General features: G+C 41.4%; 1 protein-coding gene across 1 annotated transcript in view; it reads left to right on the top strand.

Moving 5' to 3' along the window:
- LOC142939743 (dihydropyridine-sensitive L-type skeletal muscle calcium channel subunit alpha-1-like) overlaps positions 1 to 21,192 on the top strand; it is a 141,505-nt gene that overhangs the window by 70,550 nt on the left and 49,763 nt on the right. The window contains exons 22-28 of the mRNA XM_076082876.1: positions 40 to 147; positions 226 to 278; positions 2,249 to 2,395; positions 2,558 to 2,759; positions 4,256 to 4,414; positions 6,571 to 6,681; positions 19,779 to 19,862. Coding sequence (XP_075938991.1) covers positions 40 to 147; positions 226 to 278; positions 2,249 to 2,395; positions 2,558 to 2,759; positions 4,256 to 4,414; positions 6,571 to 6,681; positions 19,779 to 19,862 — 864 coding nt within the window. The remainder of the gene's footprint in view (positions 1 to 39; positions 148 to 225; positions 279 to 2,248; positions 2,396 to 2,557; positions 2,760 to 4,255; positions 4,415 to 6,570; positions 6,682 to 19,778; positions 19,863 to 21,192) is intronic.

Below are 21,192 nucleotides of genomic sequence, written 5' to 3' on the forward strand. Positions count from 1 at the left end.
GCCTAATACTGACCTGATGTATCATCTCTGTCTTTGTAGCATGTCGTCCAGTGTGTGTTTGTTGCTGTCAAGACCATTGGAAATATTGTACTGGTAACCATGCTACTGGACTTCATGTTTGCCTGCATTGGAGTCCAACTTTTCAAAGTGAGAAGACAAAGAAATATGATGGAAAATTGTTGTTTAGCACTGTATTTCTATAAAGACACTTTTTTGTCTTCCCAGGGCAAGTTCTATGCCTGCACAGATCCTGACAAAATGACTGAGGAAACATGCAAGTAAGCACTTTAATGTTTTATTAGAACAGTGATGCTGTGTAATGCTTCTCTGTGCTTCAGTTTTTAATATTTGGAATGTTCTGTATAAAAACTATTCAAAGGAAAATGTAATTCAAAGTGCTTTTAACTGAATCTAACTAAATTAGATAAAACATTTAGTGAACACGAAACATTTGACAAAATAATTTGTCATTTTAATTAAGGTCCTCTCAATAGCTTTTCCCAGGGCTTTTAACCACATCTAAGGTTTTCATCAGTGGATGGAATTTTTGCAATTGACATAAATTAGGTTTATGATTTCCAATCAAGCCTGATAAGTGTATCCATATTCTTTGGAATGGATTTTTAGGACCATGTCCCTCATGAAGCCTTACAGCAGGGATTCCCAAAGTGTGGTGTGCGCGAGCTGCCTCTAGGGGGTGCGCGAGAGGAAAAATGTAATGGTGGTCTAATGGTGTAATAATTAATATTAAATATAATTTTAAGGAAGGGATAGCACAGACAAATCGGGAGCACATAGGCCCATCGCGGAGTCATGGTGAAAAAAGAGGAAACGAGAGTGAGCATCAGACTGGGAAAAACAAGAGGAAATATGATCTGGGTCTGGGCTTAACTTGGATTGGCAATGCAGATTGCCCAAAGCCACAGTGCGTGGTGTGCAGTGAGGTTCTGGCTAACAGCTGTCTGAAGCCCTAGCTCTTATTTACATCGCCACCTGAACACCATGCATGCCAGTGCAAGTCAAAGCCCCTTACATTTTTTATATTGAAATTGGAGGAGTTACAAAACAGCCAAAAACAACTGCAGTCTCATTCATGTGTTGGGTCTACAAAACACGCACTACGGGCTTCATATCTGGTCAGTTACAGAATAGCAAGAAAGAAGCTACCTCACACAATCGCCGAAGACGTGTCCTCGCCATCCTTATTGCTCTTTAAAAGTGACGCCTTGTGTAACTGAAATGTATTGAAACTTTGTTGCAGTGTTTCAGGGCGTTTTCACACCTGTAGTTTGTTTGCTTTGTTCCGATTCAGGGATTAATATGATACAATGTTGCAATTGCCCCTTTGTTCGGTTTGTGTTCACACTGCAAAATTTAACAGTGGACTAAATCTTGTAAACAAACGCCACGCGCGAGCAAACTGTTCTCTCATTGGTCCGATTTTTATGCGGCTATAAATAGGCTCTGTTGCTTTTTTTTTAAGGTGTGGGGGATTGGGGGTGCGTGAACCCGTTCGGGATGTAGAAGGGGGTGCGTGGCCTAAAAAGTTTGGGAACCGCTGCCTTACAGCATCAAAATTACACTTCATGACATATTATTTTTAGTTGTTGAATCTGGACAGATTCTATCCAATTAGGTTTCTTGTGTGAACAGAATTTTTTTCATGTTGCTTTGAATTTGATATGAATTAGATATATGACTTGATTATTATACCAAACACCTCGAATGCAGATTTGCAGATTGAACTGTGGATTGATTAATTTCATTAGGTGCATTAAAGTATCTAGTAGTATATTCTTGACTACCCAACTAATCATATGAACATAACAACTGCCATCACACTCTCCTAGCGTTAAAGGTGAAGTCCAAATCTAATGATATGCAGTTTAATATTGCATAAGACAAAGACAAGCAGCAAAGCCTGAATCTGGAACTAGGAAAAGTCATCATCTCATCGTGTGCAAGGGTTATTCTTAACCAAAACATAAATGAATCTTAACAAATTTATATATTTTAATTGCTCTATCCATTTTCTGCCACCAAGTACATATCACAGTAATTGAATTGGTAATATCATTAGGAATTAGTTTTATAGCTTAAAAGTATTGATAAATACTTTGGCCAGTATGATGGTGAAACGGGTATTAAGTAATTTCATGTGGTAGTAAAAATGTACCCTGGAGCTAATTGTTGTAATCTTAACTGTAGCCCTGCCTGTCTGTCTTTCCACTCACACACTTTGACTCAGAGGCTGCTATATAAAGTACCAGGAAGGAGCACTTCATGAAGTGGAGGTCCTTAAGAGGGAATGGACCAACTCAGAACTAAACTTCGACAACATCCTCAATGGCATGCTGGCTCTTTTCACCATTTCTACCTTTGAAGGATGGCCAAAGTGAGTCATGATCTGTTCTGTGCAAATTGAAAGGTGTCTATTCATTTCAGGATTGATAGTTCAGAATTCAGCAGCATCTACCCATTGTATATGTAGTTTAGTTTACGGTACATTTGCAATCCACTCTTCATTGATTTGGACTATTTTTTATTATCTTCCTAGGTTACTATATAAAGCCATTGATTCAAACTTAGAGGATAAAGGCCCAATGTACAACAACCGAGTGGCCATCTCAATCTTCTTTATCGTCTACCTCATCCTTATCGCCTTCTTCATGATGAATATATTTGTGGGCTTCGTCATCGTCACTTTCCAGGAGCAAGGAGAGCAGGAGTATAAGGACTGTGAACTGGACAAAAACCAGGTAGGCCTCTGATGAAAATGACTGGAAATGAAAATTAAACTGATGTTGTGTTTCGCATGCAACAAAAACCAGCCCCTCCTCCCACTGCCCCATAGCATAAAGTCTCAAAGCAGCCCACCAAAAAATGCTATAACTACTGCCTGCAGTGTTACTCATGCAGACACTGCTACATGCAGAACTACTTGTTGCAACTTATTTGGAAATTATATTTCTGGGGATTTCCTTGAGCTTTTCAGCCTTCCATTTTATATTTTATTTGCAATGGTCCAATTTGTAGAGAGCCTTGTGGGTATCAGGAAGAGAGAGAGAGAGAGACATAGAGAGAGGGAAAGTTTGCAACCACATTCATAAACTGTGGGAATTAATTAAGAGAACATGGTATGAAACAGTCTTGTCATGTTTAAACTAACAACAAACTAACAAATGCTTTTTTCCAGTAGTGAACTTGTATTTCTGTTCTTATCTACTAGTAGTAGTTGCATTCCATACACTGAATGAACATGCACAGACATTTTCAGGGGCTGTTGCTCGAACTTGTAAAAACACTGACGCATCGAAGACGCAAAGTCACCTTTGGGGGTCAATTTGGTGCATTCTGGCCATGATTTCTATCCCCAGCAAAGGCACCAATTTATGCATGAAAAAGTAGGAAATAAAATTAACTCACTCACTGTTTTAACTATACTACATACTATATTTCTGTATGAAAATAAATTATCATCTGTATCAACTTTGAAAGCAATCAGTCAGTAATCGCTTTCATTTCACAATCTTGATTAATACTTTGGTAGTAATGTGTCAAAGACAAACACAGTCCTCCTACTGGGGACTGAGGAAGCATTTTGGAACCTGTCAGCAATTTACTATTTTCTATTATTACATTTTTTTTCACTTTTCACACTTGTTTATTACACTGTAGTGTCGCAAAAGGCTACAGGTCACAACAGGCTGTAAAACTGAAAAGCAGGGTTGATGAGTTAGTCTCCGGTTAGTTTTTTCCTCGTCCGGTTGATCAGTTCCGATCCACATACACAACAACAGTGGATCAATGCTGACACCGTCTTTGTCGGGGGTTTTGCAGCTCCGGCCGGGGGGTAGCTCAGTCAAAGAGGGCAAATGGGCCGTTGCCGGGCCACTTTAGCCGGGCCTTGTGCATGTCCTCGCTGAGCGTGGTCATACTGTGTCCCCTCACCCGATATGTAGTCACACACTACTTAGCAATGCTTCACACAGATGTTAACCCTACTAGGGAGGCTCGCAGCAGAATTTGAGAGTGGACTTGCTCTTTCAGGGATGTGATTGTAATAACAATGTTCATGAGTTCTTTGCCAAAAGAGTTGTTTGTCGAAAAAAAATCTAATATCATCTATATCAGCAGTATTGTTAGTTTAAACTGTCTGACATTGCTATTGGCCTCTCCTTCATCCTACTGTAACATGTTTTAACTTCATTTAAGCTCTGCATCTCCCTCACCCTCTTCTTTTTAACCCCTCCAGCGCCAGTGTGTACAGTATGCTCTTAAAGCCCGACCTCTGCGATGTTATATTCCGAAGAACCCCTACCAGTATCAGGTGTGGTACATCGTCACCTCCTGCTACTTTGAGTACCTTATGTTCCTCCTTATTATGCTCAACACCATGTGTCTGGGAATGCAGGTATGAATACAACACATTTCACATACATATAACACACCTTTTGCCTATCTGACTGTTTGTCTGTTTTATGGTGAGGATCAAAAATTGTGGCGTGGCAACATATTTATCATGTTTCTGATAGAGTCGAGTGAGAGAGTAGAGAGAAGTTAAGGTTTTATGCTCTCCTGTTTAGTAATAATATATAATTTCTCAGGATATAATCTGAGACCCGGGCCTGTTTTAAGCCCAGATGTGTAGACCTCTTATGGCATTAGCATATTTAAAATCGTTCTGCTATGATGATTTCAATGTGTAGACAACGGAACTGTCCCCTTCAAAATAAATGTGTGGAATGATCAGGAATGGTGTGCGATGACTTTTCTGCGAGATTCGCCTCACAGTTTGGTGAAAATGGCAAAAAACTGTACGGAATGTCTCCATAGAAAAGAATAATAAATCATGGTGAACAGTGCTCAAACCCACCAAACATGGCCAGGATTTCACAGTGAGTGTGCATTTGACGGAATGTTCAGGGTTAGAGTGGTGATATCACAACTAGAGTGAAGAGGAGCTGTAAAGTGGAAAAATCTCTCTTAAACTTGTTCTGACTTGTCTCAGGCTACATCCACACTAATACATTTTCATTTAAAACCAGGGGTTTAAAACAAAAACGATCTTCGTCCAGGCGTTTCAGCATCATTTCCGGAATTATTTCTGTCCATACTAGCAAGCTTGAAAACGAATATCAAATGACTATTCAAGTACCCTGGCATGCGGGTGCCGGTGTAAAAAGAAAGTAGATTGATTGCTTAGTTACAAAAAATACAAGAGTATTATAGTAGTCTTTAATAATGAAAGGTCGTGCTTGATACTTAAGATCTTCCTCTAAAATTTTTGTAACAAACAAATTTCCTAGAAAGTCCTCCTCAAAGCCGCAAACTGTGACTTCAAACGTTCGTAGGGCTAATACACTGGTATGCTGGACACGGCGCTTGCTAATGGCTCCAATAACAGCTGCTTCCTCCGCATGTCGGCAGAAGTAGAATCATAAAATGCAGAATTTAACTGCACAACAGCTGCTAGTACAGACAAAAAGGTCAGAAACACCTGAAATCAGTTATCGATGTTAAATTAACTACTAGTAGTCGATCAATAATCAAGGATGTTGTTGTGATAGGGGCGTGACAAATCAGGGAAGGACACGTTGTGACTGCTAAGAGCCAATCAAGCGAATGCTGGTGTTTACGTCGTTTTAAAACGTATGCGTTTACGCCCGTCCACACGAGGAAGTATGCCCAGGAACTCCGTCGCATTCTTGAGATTTTGGGTGGTGAATTTAATGTTAAATTTTACCAGCATTAACACTACATGTAGCATTTAAGTGCTAGGTAACATGTTAGAGACATATATATCTAACCTCTGCAGGTAACTAGTATCATTATTACACAAGGATTTACCATGACTAGCTGAAAATCCACTAAACCAGACTGAAAATAAAGAAAATCTAAAACGATTGAATCACAGTCTATGGACGGAGCTGGATAGTTTTCGGAACCTGGTCAGAGCTGGCCAATACTACGATTGGCAAGTCTGTGTTTGAGGGGCTGGACTGAGCGAAGGGTGAATAAGACCTAACTAACAGATCATGCTAGAGTTCAATTATGTCTATCTTTGACTTTACACTCTGCTACTAATGGCAGAGTATAAAGTCACAATGTACAATGTGTGTCTGTCTGTTAGTGTGAATGACAGAGGTTGGGGAGGGGTGGAGTAAAGAATTCTGTTACCGTCGAATCACAGCTACAGACTCAACAATAGAGGCTGCCATTCATTGTGAACCTCTAAATAGCAGCCTGGGACTTCTCCACACAACTTCTAGCTTCAACAAAGCTGTGTAAAAGCACTTTAAACAAATGTTGGAAAAGCCAAACGACGTGCTAAACAGTATCCCCAATCAACACAGGTTTGACTGGGGATGCTATCAGGACTTGAGATGAGAATTAAAATGATTTGGTCAAGCTCCAGGCTGGTGAGAGGCAACAAAGCCCAAGCTACTTGAAGTCCAAACATGTGAACAGGGTGTAATAGACTTTCGGAAAAAGCTATCATACAAGTAGAATAACTCTGTCTGACTTTATACTTATGCAATTGTCGATGTGTTTCTTTTTAACCCACAGCACTGTAACCAGTCAGACCACGTAACTCACCTGTCCGACATGCTGAACGTGATTTTCACTGTGCTCTTCACTGTGGAGATGGTTCTTAAACTTATGGCTTTCAAAGCCAAGGTGAGTCAAAATTCAACTTATTACATTTTCCAGAAAAAAAATGGTAAGGGCTGACTGTGAGTCTGTGGTAGTGCATTTACCAAAACAGATCAACTATGGTCAGAAGAATCCTGCTGTTCAATTTTTATTATTTCTATTTATTTTGTATCGCCGGAAATTCCAAATTTGCCTCAAAGGGCTTTTCCATCTGACATGGATTCTTCATTTTCATATCTTCATCTTCAAGGAGTAATTCAATCAGTGGTGGGCCGTCAGGGCCTGCAAAGCCTTCTCTGCTGGCCTAAACAGAATCACAAAGTTATAGCTATTTTATCATTTAATATTTTTTCATAAATACACTATATGTATTATTTGTTTTCCCATTATCTTATTGCACAGCTACTGTGTTCCTCAGTTGCTCTGCTTCCAGTGCAGCTTGTTTTAAGTAGAGCTTTTATCCAATCAGAGTTCACCTCTGTGTCTCTAGGTAAGAACAGAGGCAGAGGCCTGCAGACTCACAAGTGAATCCATGTGCAGTTTAAGTGAATGGGGACGATATTGTTGATTGTCATAGTGTTCAACCAATCAGATCTTTAGTTTGACATGTTGGGCGTATTCTTTGACGTGTCAGAGCCTGCTAGCTGGCCTACAAGTACGTGATTGGTCAGTGGGCTAGCGTGACATGTTGGGCGGTGACAATCCCAATATCTGCTGCCTCTATTGAGCGGACATTTTCAGCCTCAAACGCATTAAAACGTATTCAAGAAATACAACTGGGGAGGCTCGACTGTCTTCACTGGCGTCCATGAATGGAGAAGGACTTCTTACTGTAACTAAAACGCACGGATGTACTGAACAACCGTGAGATTAAACTCTTTATTAACAAAGACAGGAGGATGCACTTTGTCTTTAAATAGTGAACAGTAGCTCTGGTAAGTGAACTGCTTTTGTTTTTACATCTGCAGTAGCTTTAATATGCTTGTTTGTACATTATTATTTGTACAATTTGTGTGATAGGAACTATTGTTACGTCCAATGTTGCTCTGGGGACATATTTGCCGGTGCCAATGTTGCCAACTTGGCGACTTTCTCACAGAATCTGGCGACTTTCCGAACCCTCTTGGCGACTTTTTTTGTCAAAAGCTACTAGCGACAAATCTAGGGACTTGTTCTGGTGTTGGAGACTTTTCTGGTGTTTTGACTCTGACGTTAAAGCACGTACGTTCTGCACTGTGGTGAACGAGCAGCGGGTCCTATGTATCTTTTTCTTGCTAACTGGCAACCAAAAGCATACAATGTATGTTTAGGCTGGCTAGTAGTTGGTAATTAAATACAGTAGACCTTAATTCATCTTTTTACCTGTGCTACCTCTGCTACCTTTCGGCTCAGCTCCGTGTTCACCACAATGGTCCAGTACAGCATCCGCATCACTGCTAACACCGCATTAAGCCGCCCGTTCATCTCACCCTACATTTTGCCCTCACTCCTGAACAAGATAAGATACTTGAACTCCCTTGCTTGGGTCAGTGAATCAATCCAAACCCGAAAGGCTTTCCAGTAGAGAACCATGGCCTTGGCTGCAAACCGCCCCAGTGCATGCTGAAGGTCACAGCCTGATAGAGACCACACCATCATGCATGAAGGCAAAGACCCAATGGAAAAAAGTCTGCAGACACAGTTCTCACTCTAAAAAGGACTGGATGACTTGTACCAACAAACCCTGTACCCAGGGACGTGCGGTCGCCTCACCTGTCATCATGAAAAGGAAAAAACAAATAGTGATATAATAAAATAAAAATTAATATTTCTCTACTGATCTGAGCTATAAATGTAATTTCTGTATGATTCCAATCATTTCCAATCATTTCAATCATTTTTATAATCAAATCGCTGAATTTGCGCATGTCCTGTTCAAACAGAGGAGACACGCAAGGTGAGGTAGCGACGAGCTGTGCCTCATCTCAGATGGTGCAATCCCTCACAAACTGGGTTGAGCGCATGCCTTTCGCTTTCTTATTGTTTGTCACTGTTAGGCTGGCACGCAGTGGCCGGACTTCGGAAGTAGGAGGACGGACACAGAGAGTACGTGTAACCCAACCAGGTGTTTATTTCACCGACGAAAAAACAAAACAAATACATGGCATAACTCTTCAGGGACCACGGGCAGCATGTGGTCCTGGCAGCGACAGACTCGATGTAATTATGGCAGCCTTATATAGTCTGAAACTAACGAGGACCTCCACATTATTGCAAGATAGGCGACTCTGCCCCTCACTCTACCCCACAATCCCCTAATCTACAACAACACATTAAAATAGATGCCTAATGTTCTAAAGGTCAATTCTCTATATGATCTCTATTATGGTAAAACTTCGCCAGAGAGATCATATCTGGCCCAAACAGAGGATTCAATTTTCCTACCACCCCTCTAGTAATTCCCACATGGTACCTTCCCGGAACTATAAAATGGTGGTCTTGTACCCTGGGGACTCTTTTAAGACGAACACCCTGGAGAGGAGACACAGCAGAGGTAAGTGCTTGAACATACATGTTATTTGACAGCACCATTAATATATTCAATCATTTAAGTTACAAATAACCAAACTAATAACATGTTTGTGTCGACAGGCCCGACCTTCAATAATCACTCCTGAGACCATATCAGAACTGTACAATAAACATTCAACTCAGTGTGTGAGTCTCTCATTGTCTTGAACAGTCCACAAATGCCTGCAATGGAGAGGGTCTTTGTCACAGTCACCACTGTAATATTTGTTGACACTTTTACTATATGTCCTTTCTTTCCATAGAATAGGTCATGTATTTCACGTATGTGTAAGGCAAGGCAAGTTTATTTGTATAGCACATTTCAACAACAAGGTAATTCAAAGTGCTTCACATAACACCATTAAAAGCATCAAAACATAAGGCAAAAGAAAAGGAGATTTAAAAACAATTAAGAACATTCATTGAAACAATAAATAAACAGTGTAAGAAATAAAATACAGCAGTAAAATGCAGAAATGCAGGAAATTGATTAATATATTAATTGAATCTGGTTCAATTAAAGGCAGCAAACAGAAAAGTCTTCCATCTTGATTTAAAGGAGCTGAGGGTCTCAGCAGACCTGCAGCTTTCTGGGACTTTGTTCCAGATATGTGGAGCAGAACAACTGAACGCTGCTTCTCCATGTTTAGTTCTGACTCTGGGAACAGAAAGTAGACCGGTCCCAGACGACGTAAGGGGTCGGGATGGTTCATAAGGTAGCAGCAGATCAGAGATGTATTTTGGCCCTAAACCATTCAGTGCTTTATAAACCAACAGCAGGATTTTAAAGTCAATTCTTTGTTTGAGAGGAAGCCAGTGCAAAGAACTCAGAACTGGAGTGATGTGATCCACCCTCCTGGTCTTAGTGAGGACTCGAGCTGCAGCGTTCTGAATCAGCTGCAGCTTTCTGACAGACTTTTTACAGAGACCTGTAAACACACCGTTACAGTAGTCCAGTCTGCTGAAGATAAATGCATGGACAAGTTTTTCCAAATCCTGTTGAGACATAAGTCCTCTAATCCTTGATATATTTTTCAGGTGATAGGAGGCTGATTTTGTAATTGTCTTGATATGGCTGTTCAGGTTGAGGTCTGAATCCATAACTACACCCAGATTTCTGGCTTGGTTTGTGGTTTTTAACATCAGTGATTGAAGCTGAGCACTGACTTTCAATTGTTCGTCCTTGGTACCAAAAACAATTAATTCTTTGTTTAATTGAAGAACATTCTGGCACATCCAGTTGTTGATTTGTTTAATGCAGTTACCCAGCCCTTGTATGGGATTATAGTCCCCTGGTGACATAGTTATATAGATTTGTGTGTCGTCTGCATAATTATGATAACACACTTTGTTGTTTTCCATAATCTGAGCTAGTGGAAGCATGTAGATGTTGAACAGAAGAGGCCCCAGTATTGAACCTTGGGGAACACCTGTTAGATTCAAGGACCTCTTAGACTGTGGGGAAACCGCATGTGATCCAGCCTCTGCTATTAAGTCAGCCGGTTTCAATTATAAACAAAAGTATTTAATACTTCTGAAGCTAATACAATTACATAGTGAAGTACATTATTTACAGTTACATAAAATATGACCCGCGCATCACCCCGAAAGCGTTACCACCCACACGGTGGAACAGGAGCAAGAGACCGGAAGTTCTTTCTCTCCCGCCTTACATAATTGAAAAACATCCCATAATGTCCATCTTAGTTCCAATTGGCTAACTCCAGCTGGCTCCTCCTTCTCGCATCAGCCAGCTAGGACCCTCGCACGGGTGTGACCTGTAAATGCCTGTCTATAAATCTCTGTCTATCCCTATGCTACTCTTTACAGTTTAATACATTCAATGACTGTCTTTTATGGCTCAACACTTCTATGATAAACATTCTATATAAAGATAAGGATTTGCAACTTTTGGCAAAAACTTCACACGTTTTACAAGCATAGCTGGTACTCCCCAAGTACGTGCTATATTATTATCCACCTGCAAGAGGTGCTACTAATTCTACTAAGAAACACTTTTAACTATGAATTCTAAAACACTCTTATAATTATGACTAATTATGAATTCTTAAACACTTCTAATTATAATTTCTTAAAGCACACTTCTAAACCTATATTTCCTACACACCACATGTCCTTTTAGTCAGCTCTGATATGTAATTAGCTACAGACACAAAGTATTCTCTGTCCTTCAAGTAGGATTCAAACCAGTTAAGTGCTGTGCCAGAAAGTCCCACCCAGATTTAGTCTTTCTAGGAGTATGTCATGGTCGACCGTGTCGAATGCAGCACTGAGATCCAGTAATACTAAGACTGAAATTCTGCCATTGTCTGTGTTTAAGTGGATGTCGTTGAAAACCTTAACAAGAGCAGTTTCAGTGCTGTGGTGCTGTCGAAAGCCTGACTGGAAGACATCAAAACAGTTATTTACGGCCAAGAAGTTGTTCAGCTGTTGGAAAACTGCTTTTTCAATTATTTTACTTAAAAATGGGAAGTTTGATATTGGCCTATAATTTTTCATTGTTGCAGAGTCTAAACTAGCCTTCTTTAGGAGCGGTTTAATAACTGCAGTTTTTAGGGCTTGTGGGAAGACACCTGAAAGAAGGGATGTGTTTACAATTTTAAAAGATCAGTGGTCATGCAGTTTGAAATGTTTTTGAAAGAGTGTGTTGGTAGAATATCCAAGCAGCAGGAGGATGACTTCAGATGTTGTATAATGTCTTCTAGGCTTCTACGGTCGATTGAATGAAATTGTGTCATGATATTTGAATGGATGTTATTCAGAGAAGGGGACAACACATATCCTGTGGTTGGTGTGGAGGCACTGACTGCTTGTCTAATTTTCTGAATTTTGTCAGTAAAAAAGGAGGCAGATTGATTGCATGCCAGGTGGATTGGAGCTCAGCAGCTACCGACACTGGAGGGTTTGTTAGCCTGTCGACGGTAGCAAATAAGGCGCGTGTATTGTTATTGTTTTTGGTTATGATGTCAGAGAAGAAGGACTGCCTTGCATTTCTAAGTTCCAAATTATAATTGCTAAGTCTCTCTTTATAGATGTCACAGTGAACTTGGAGATTAGTTTTTCGCCACCTGCGCTCAGCTTTCAGACACTCTCGTTTCTCTATTTTGACCAGCGTAGCATTTCTACAAGGAGATCTTTGCTTACCCGAGACAACCTTCACTTTAGTGGGTGCAATGGCATCAATAATATTTTTAACTTTAGAATTGAAGCCATCTACAAGCTCATTGACTGAGATGCAAGAGAGGGCTGGTGTGGAGGAGAACTTCTGAATAAATAGTTCACTGGTGTTTTCAGAGATGTAACGCTTCGTCACAACCTCGGTTTGGACATTTGTGTGCAAGGAGATTGCACTCTCAAAGAAAACACAGAAATGATCAGAGAGTGCAACATCAGTCACAGCGACCTTGGAAATGTTTACACCTTTGGTGATGATTAGGTCCAGAGTGTGCCCCCTGTTGTGGGTGGGTCCTGTCACATGCTGAGTCAGATCATAGTTATCAAGGACACCACATAGTTCTATAGACCCTCTGTCCTGGGGATTATCAACATGGATATTAAAATCACCAACAATAACAACACAGTCAAAATCAATACAGATTATAGACAGCAGTTCAGTAAAGTCATCAAAGAAGGTTGCACAGTATTTAGGCGGTCTGTAAATGTTTAGGAATAAAGCTTGAGTGGAATTCAGAGGCACATATTCAAAAGAACTAAAATGACAAAAGGACATCTGCTTTATGAAGAGAATCATTAAATAAAAGAGCAACTCCACCTCCTTTCTTATGCGCTCTTGTTTCCCTCATGAAACTGAAGTTGTGAGGTGTTGATTCAATAACAACAGCTGCACTGTTATCTTGGTCTAACCAAGTTTTAGTTCAAAACAAAATGTCCAGTTTGTGCCTAACAATAAAATCATTGATTAAAAATGTGTTTTTCCTGACAGAGACCTGACATTTAATAAAGCTAAGTTTAATGTGGTTAAAGCTTTCTTTGCCCAATTTATTTGGACAGGCTGACGAGGAATGTATGTTAAGTTTGATAAGTTTGCAGGTTTACTATTGTTTCTTCGCAGCCTCACCTTTCTTTTTCTATAAACTATCAGGACAGGAATTGAGAAGGCTAGCTGCATACAGGGCCCCGACTTTTCCTGGAGAGAGTCATTGGTGTCATTAGCCTTGTAGCCTGGACCCAGAAGATATCAATTATAGCCTCCAAGATAGTGGATCACATCACTCCATCTCCGAGTCCTCTGCACCGGCCTGCCTTGCCTTGCCCTGCCTTTATCAGGTAGGGAAGACAGAGGATGGTTGTGGAGCCGAGGTGGAGGTGGGGGAAGGGCAGGTCCCTTTAACTTCGCCGATTGTGTCAAAACTGGCTGAGGACTAGGAGCCAGTTTCGGGGGTGGGGCTGGAGCTGTACGTCGAGGAGTGGGGCGAGGAGTGTGTTTGGTTCCAGCAATGACCAGCTCTTTCATGTGGTCAGTGAACTCCAGGTGGGGGGAGGATGGGGAGAGTGTGAAAGAGGAAAGGGACCTGGATGGAGTTTGGGGGGTGGAAGTAGGTGCTGCGGAGGGAGGTAAAGACCCCTCGTCTCGGAAGGGTGGGGAAAGTGGGAGATCAGAGGCGGTCCCTGAACCTATTTAGTCTTGATGATCTGACATAAAACTGCAGTGAAAAAGCACAGAGGGGAGGCAAACAGTACATCTGCCTCAAGGAAAGCGAGAGGCCACGGGTCGGGTTTATGCTTGTTCTGCCGTTGCTCTTCTTCTACACTTCTCTTCTTCGTCTTGTATTTAGCTTTGACCGAAACAATTGAAGAATCTATATCTGAGCTTAAAAAATTCTCAAAACTGGACTATTAATCGAAACGTGAAGTGATAAATAATGGGAGACCAATGCCGGAGCTAAAAGGTTTGCTTCAAACGACGGTACAGAAGATAACTCACTCTTTTCAAACGGAGTGATACACCCGAAAAGACTGGCTGTGTGGCTGTGATGCAAGAAACCACCTTTACTGCTTTCCCTGTCTCAACGTGTGACAATGTCTGCACTATATCAGGATTTTGTGACTTGAAAAATCTACCAAGAAGCCTCAGCAAACATGAAAGATCAACTACTCACATTCAAAGTCAAATTGCTTTGAAAACATTTGGAACCTCAAGAATAGATTTGGCTTCAGACGAACAGCGGAGACTAAATATTAGCATCCACAATGCTAAGGTAAAGGACAACCGAGAGATTTTAAAAGACCTCATTAATGCAACCTGCTTCCTAGCCAAACAGGAACTGGCATTTCGTGGTAACGATGAGAGTTCAAGCTCTTCTAATTGTGGCAACTATATAGAACTATTACATGCTTTTGCTGAGAAAGATCTCTGTCATTTTGCGTTACATGGCTAAAAGTGAGGTGGCCTTGTAACAATTCACCTAATTATATTAACCTAAAAAGGGAAAAGTGCACAAGCTAAAATTAAAGGGCATGGGCAGATCTGAATTGGTCAGGTATACAGACATTACATCTGACTGCGTAACAGTTGAAGGTACAAAAAACACGCTGTCAGGTCTTCTCTATTCTTCACTATAAGGACAGACGATATCAGACACAAAAGAAACCACACAGCCAGTTAAATATAACACAGTTATTAATACAAATCAAATTCATTCGGCATACGGGATGCAGCAAAACAAAATAACCGTGAGGCTCCCGCTCGACTCTGGCACAATAATCCCAGGAAAGTTCCTTTCTGGTCCGTTGCTGAGCAGTTACCGGCAAATCGTGCACATGTGAGTGACAGACGAGCCCCTGCTATAGCCGAGTATGTCTTGGGAGTGTTGAAGAAATACAAGTGTGTTGAAAAGCTGGTAGCTCAGACTTATGACGGAGCAGCTGTGATGTCATCAGAGTAATGGGGTGCAGGCCAGGATTAAAGAAAAGGTGCCTGAGGCCATGTTTACTCACTGTGACGCACACAAATTAAACCTGGTGCTCTTACATTCAGTAAAATGCGTGCCTGAGTGTAGAACTTTTTTGAAAACAGTTGTAGCGACATTTTTCAGTAAGTCCACAAAGCGCACCCACCTATTGGATGATGTTGTGAAGCGACGTTTACCAAGAGCAGCACCCATGAGATGGAGCTCAAATTCAAGACTGTTGCAGACAATTACCATGTACCAATCTGATTTGCGTTCTGTATTCCATATTGTGAGCAAAAATTCAGATAGTTGGGATAATGACACCCTAATGATGGCTGCTGGATATGAGCGGTGGCTGTCAAAAGCATCAGCATGCTTTTTCATTATGGCATATGAGGACATTTTCAGTGAAACTGATGCACTCTTTAGAATGCTGCAAAACGAAATAATGGACATTGGATTTTGTTGTGCACGAATCCGCGACACAATTGGTTTTGTGGAACACCAGAGACAAGAGTTTAACAGTTTCTATGAGCGATTTGAGCAGAAATGCGCCACACTCGGAACAACAGATAGTGTCTGAAGTCAAAAGTCAGTCAGAGATGAGAGGAAACGAATGTTTTATAACAATCTGGACAATATCAGTGTTCAACTGAAAGCTAGGTTTGACCATTTTAGTGAGCTAGCTTTCCCTGGTTTGGTCGATTGTACAAAATTAAATATCACAACATTTTGATGGCACCAAACTGCAGAGCCTGTCAAAATATGCCAGGTTCTTTGACTTTGTTAGACTAAAAGCTGATCTCATCAGACTGTAAAGCTCACAAACAGTGAGGGATGAATGTAAATCCCCTGGGGAGCTTCTCAGCTTTTTGGCCCAGAAGGATCTGATGCAGACTGTTCCTGAGGCGACAAAGTTACTCACTGCCGGTACCACGTATTCTCACCAGGGGACACAATTGTAAGCTTTGTCAAAGTCTACTAAACATGGGGGCGGCTGTGGCTCATAGGGTTGGAGGTTCGATCCTTGGCTGCTACGTGTCCTGTGCGGAAGTGTTCCTGAGCAAGACACTGAACCCCTATTCGCTCCCCAGGCGCTTCTCAGCTGTGATTCCCCAATAATTGGAGCACACCCTCTGGTCCCCCTTTTTAAAGATGGGAACCACCACCTTCTCCTTCCCTGCTGAACACAGTCTGAGCCAAGCCCTGCTTTCCCTTTGTGACTCGTCTAACTGTTTGCCAAAATGTCCTTGAAGCCAACATTAAATTCTTCTCCACAGTCTCTCAAAACTCCTCCTACACACGGGTTTTTGCTCCTACCTGGTACCTGTCTGCTGTTCCAGACACCCCTGGACCAACCAGGCCCGAAAAGCCTCTTCCTTCATCTTGAGGTCCTGGTGTCCACCAGGGGGTTCTAAGGTTGCTGCCATGACAAGCACAGATGACCTTACTCCCACTACTCCTTGCAGCTGCTTTTTACAATGGCGGCTTTAAACATGGCCCACTACCATTCCATGTACACTGCCTCCCCTGGGATGCATACAACATTGTTCCAAGGGTGGGAGTTGAAGACCTTACAGACAGGGGCCTCAGCCAGCCATGTTCACCTTCACTACACGTTTGGGTTTACCAGGTCTATCCGGCAGCCTCCCCTGCTAGCTGATCCAACTCACTACTAGGTGGTGATCAGTTGTCAGTTCAGCTATTTTCCCCATCCGAGTTTCAAACACATACAGCCGCAAAACTGATGATACAACCACAAAGTTGATCATCAATCTTTGGCCAAGGGTGCTCTGGTACCAAGTACACTTATGAACCGTCCAATAATCAAACACGGTGTTTATTATGACCAATTGATGACTAGCACAAAAATCAAATAAACACCACTTGGGTCCAGATCAGGGCCGTACCTCAAAATCAACCCCCTCTAGGGTTCTCCATCTATACCCATGTGAGCATTGCAGAGTGAGTCTGCAGTCAATGCCCTTTTCAGGACGCAAACCAGAGACTCCAGGAAGGCCGGGTACACCAGCTGCTGTCTGGTGCATTAGCACAAAGAACCGTCAAAGAGCTCCTCCCAGCAACTTGCAGTCACATAGAGGCTTGTTCCAAGGGAGAACTCCATCACAGCCGCACTCAGAAAAGGGCTTGTGAGTATCCCCCACACCCTCCCGGGTGAGGTGAGACCAATTATATTGAGTTGATACCATTCCACCTCCCGTACCAGCTTAAGATCTGTCCTCTCCAGAGAGGTGTGTAATGGTCGTATACTGTTGCCGAGCTGCGGTTGATGGATCGTTGCTGATTTTTGCCATATCAGTTGTCTCCAGCAGGTTTTTCCACTTCAGTTGGCGTGTTCTGAAATGGAGGTCATGAGTCTCTCACCTACTTCGGTGGTAGTTTCAGCAAAGGGGTCAGATTCATAGAGCGGTTGGTATCGCTCGTACAGTTCAGTACTTGTAGCGTCAAGGCCCGGGATGTATTGAGTGCGGCATCCTCTTGGGATGTTCTTGCGGGCTGCTTCATGCACAAGCTTAGTGAGTTTGTCATAGTTCCTGGGGTCTGCTGGGAATGGGCAATCTTCCTTTCAAGATGTTCTTGGAAGCCAGGCCAGTTTGCTTTTCCAAAGTTGAATCTTCTTCGGAATGGAACTGTGGCTGGGGTTATTGCAGCGTTGACTGTGATGCCGATGGGACGGTGTTGGGTCCTTGGCAGTGGCTCCAAGACCAGCTTTTTGCTTAATCCGGCGATGTTGTGGCTGACAAACACGATATCAGGGTTGTAACCTGCTCTCCATCGTCCACTGTTAAAGGACTTTGGTTGTTTTGCGTCGTGGATCAGATTAAGCTGGCAGTTTTCAGCCCACATTTCTACAGCATCTCCATCTGCATTGTTGTTGGCGTATCCCCATTGCGTGCTGTGGCTGTTGAAATCTCCTTTCACAATCTTCGGTTTTCCGGATGGTGGTATTTCAGGCATCTCCATAGGTATGGGGGGCGGTTTGTAGACTGAGGTGATGGTAACTCCTCTGAGCTCAGTGGTTAGGACTTCAATGTTGTTTTCATCACTCTTTGATGTTGATTCGGCAATTGTCCCATTTTTTGCTAGCATGATGCTGCCATATTTCTTATGTGGTCTTTCTATGAGGGTGGTCATACCTTCCACACAGGGGCGATGATTTTTTGGTCCGCGGTGAGTTTCCTGTAGGCAGAGAATATCGCACTGGTATATCGCACTGGCACTTTGTAGAGTTTTGCAACAAGTTCTTCTTTAGTTGTAGACAGTCCTTCAACATTGAGAGATATGATGGTCAGTGCTGGCCTTGGAGGTGGGCATTGGCCTCTCTTCCTGCACCGGACTGGAGGGCTGCTGTCGTTTGTTGAGCTTCTGGACATCATTGTCTTTCACTCGGCTTCAGTGTCTTCGGTAGAATTCGCAGGTTTGTTTAAACCTGACAGGGATCGCGAACGTGAACGCTTCTACCATGATCCCCTCCAGAGAGGTGACATATAGTATGTTTATTGTTTACTGTGTTGTACCACAAATTGCCCCTTTGAAAACAATAACATTTCAAAGTTTAATTCAACTCCTCCCTGACCGATTCATATAGGGTGAGTAAATCGCTCTTGGTCTGGCAGTAACCTGGGACCACTTTGCCTTTGTAGACCCTTCCTGGAGCTTTTCCCCCTTTCCTCTATAAAGGCATTGATTCCTTATGACAACTTTAAGTCAGTAAATTATAGCTACATGCCAAATTAACTTAGCTAATGTCTAATATTCATGTTAAAACACTGTGTTCCGGTGAATTCCTTCAACATCGTGGACGTAACCTTCAATTCAGTCACTGTATCCCTTGGTTTGGATTCTTTTGGGGATCTTTACAGAATTATCTGCCAACATTTGATTGTTTCAATCAAAAGCTAAGACTAGCTGTCTTGCTAGTTTCAGCCTTTTGCTTTCCACCATTATGTGCATCAATCTACACCATGTATTCTATTCTATTTCATGGTGCTTTTCTGCGTCAAGTGATACAAACTGCATTAAGGTCAGTAACTTGTGAGGAGTATAGTTAGGAATAATATTTGCTTTCATAATGGAGTGCCTGGACATTGCTTGGTTGACAATAATTTGGATGCACACTTTTATGAGAAAAGAGGTACACAATAATCATAAGTGTGCATATCTATGTTCCCAGGGTCCTGCGTTTCAAGCTCAATATCCTCTTTATATAACACATTAAGGAGACCTTTCAAAGATCGTATGCTGTCAGCAATGTTTTATCCCAAGGTCAAATGTTCAATTCATGTTTCCCTGGGTGAAAATCATTCTCCTATTTCGCACAGTGCTACGAATGTTATACTCCTTAAAAGCTACCTTCAAATTTGTGGGCAAGAAAGTTTTCTTTACTTTGGACATTGATATGTTCTCAAAAACGAAATGGAATATTAAGCATTCAAACTGCATTTGAAACTTCCATCTCCCTGTTTTACAATTTGAACTGCGAAAATATACCAATGTCCTGCAATAAGGACTCTGGAAACATAGGCATTACCCTGTGGGCACTCATGCATCATGATGACTGATATCATGGTGAGTGACATTCCAAGACACACATCCACTTGTGTTTTTTTCTCAAAGGGTTATTTTGGAGACCCCTGGAACGTCTTTGACTTCGTCATCGTCATTGGAAGTGTTGTGGACGTGATGCTGAGCGAAGTTGATGTGAGTACCATTACCTTACTCTCTTTCATTCTTTTTCTGTCACTGTGGCTCAGTGATAGAGCAGGTTGTCTTTCATTCAGAAGATCGGTGTTTCGATTCCCGGCTCAGCTAGTCCATGTCGATGTGTCCTTGGGCAAGACTCGTAACCCCAAATTGCTCCCGAGGACTGTGCCATCGGTGTGTGAATGGGTGAATGACATGTAGTGTTAGAGCGTAGCATTTACTATTTACACACATACCTAACACACACTTTGATAATATGTTCACATATTTAAACTGACAGAACATAAATACTAAACAAACACATTAGCTTATTACACATTTGGGGGCATTGCATTGACCGAACAATAATTTACTGGTACCTTAACGTAATCTAATCTTAAACATAAACTGTACATACTCAGCACCTTTTTAACTAATTGGTTCATGCAAGGAAGCCAGATTTAGCTAGAGAAAATGTCCCCATTGTTACTTACTCCTACAATGTTCCCCAAATGTGGCCAGTGACAGAAAAACAAAAATGTAAGCACATTTTTACTAGCGGACAGTACTCATTTTGTAGTAGCCATTCAAACAGCAAGTGTTTACTCAGTGGAGCTAACTGTAGCTAACTGAACCAACAACAACTAAACAACTTGAGCTCACTGATATATGACACAACATATCTGAACTCAAAATAAAAAAAACATTACATTACATTTCACAAATTTAACACTGCACACCTCAAATGATATAACGTTATACCACAAATATTGTAATGGATGTATGGATACCATTCTTTGAAACACATAAAACAAAGTACAATGTTTGTGCCTTTTTGGAGTTTTGCTTTCTTTTAGTGCTACAGTAATTAATGTTATAGCAAATAGTATAAAATCAAGAAAAGTAAAAACAATATTTATATAACAATATAATAATACATAGTTTATAGATGGATCACATTAGAGTGTTTAAGCTTTAGTGTTAGGGCAGATTGTATCAATAAAGTTTCTACATTTTTGAAAAACACAATAATGGCAATGATTCTCTAATACATGTAGACTTTTAAATGGAATTTTATTTTCATGTAATCTTATACTTTGAACTTTTCATTGAACGCTACCATGAGTTGACACATTTTGGTTTTGAGCAAAATATCTTGACTATTGTGTAGCTGTTTAATTTGCTACAGATATTAAAGAATCCAAGAGAATACATTCTAATAATTTTGGTCCAGTTGCCGTAGCTCAACACACAGCAAATACAGAAATGTGCTGCAAGTAGCACACTACACAACAAAAACTGTTTCCAGGAGACACTAGAATGTGTTGCACACGGCTGGGGCACGGTT

The sequence above is a fragment of the Anarhichas minor genome, unplaced genomic scaffold (assembly GCF_050575085.1).
Source record: "Anarhichas minor isolate MPS153535 unplaced genomic scaffold, ASM5057508v1 ptg000110l, whole genome shotgun sequence".
NCBI lineage: Eukaryota > Metazoa > Chordata > Actinopteri > Perciformes > Anarhichadidae > Anarhichas > Anarhichas minor.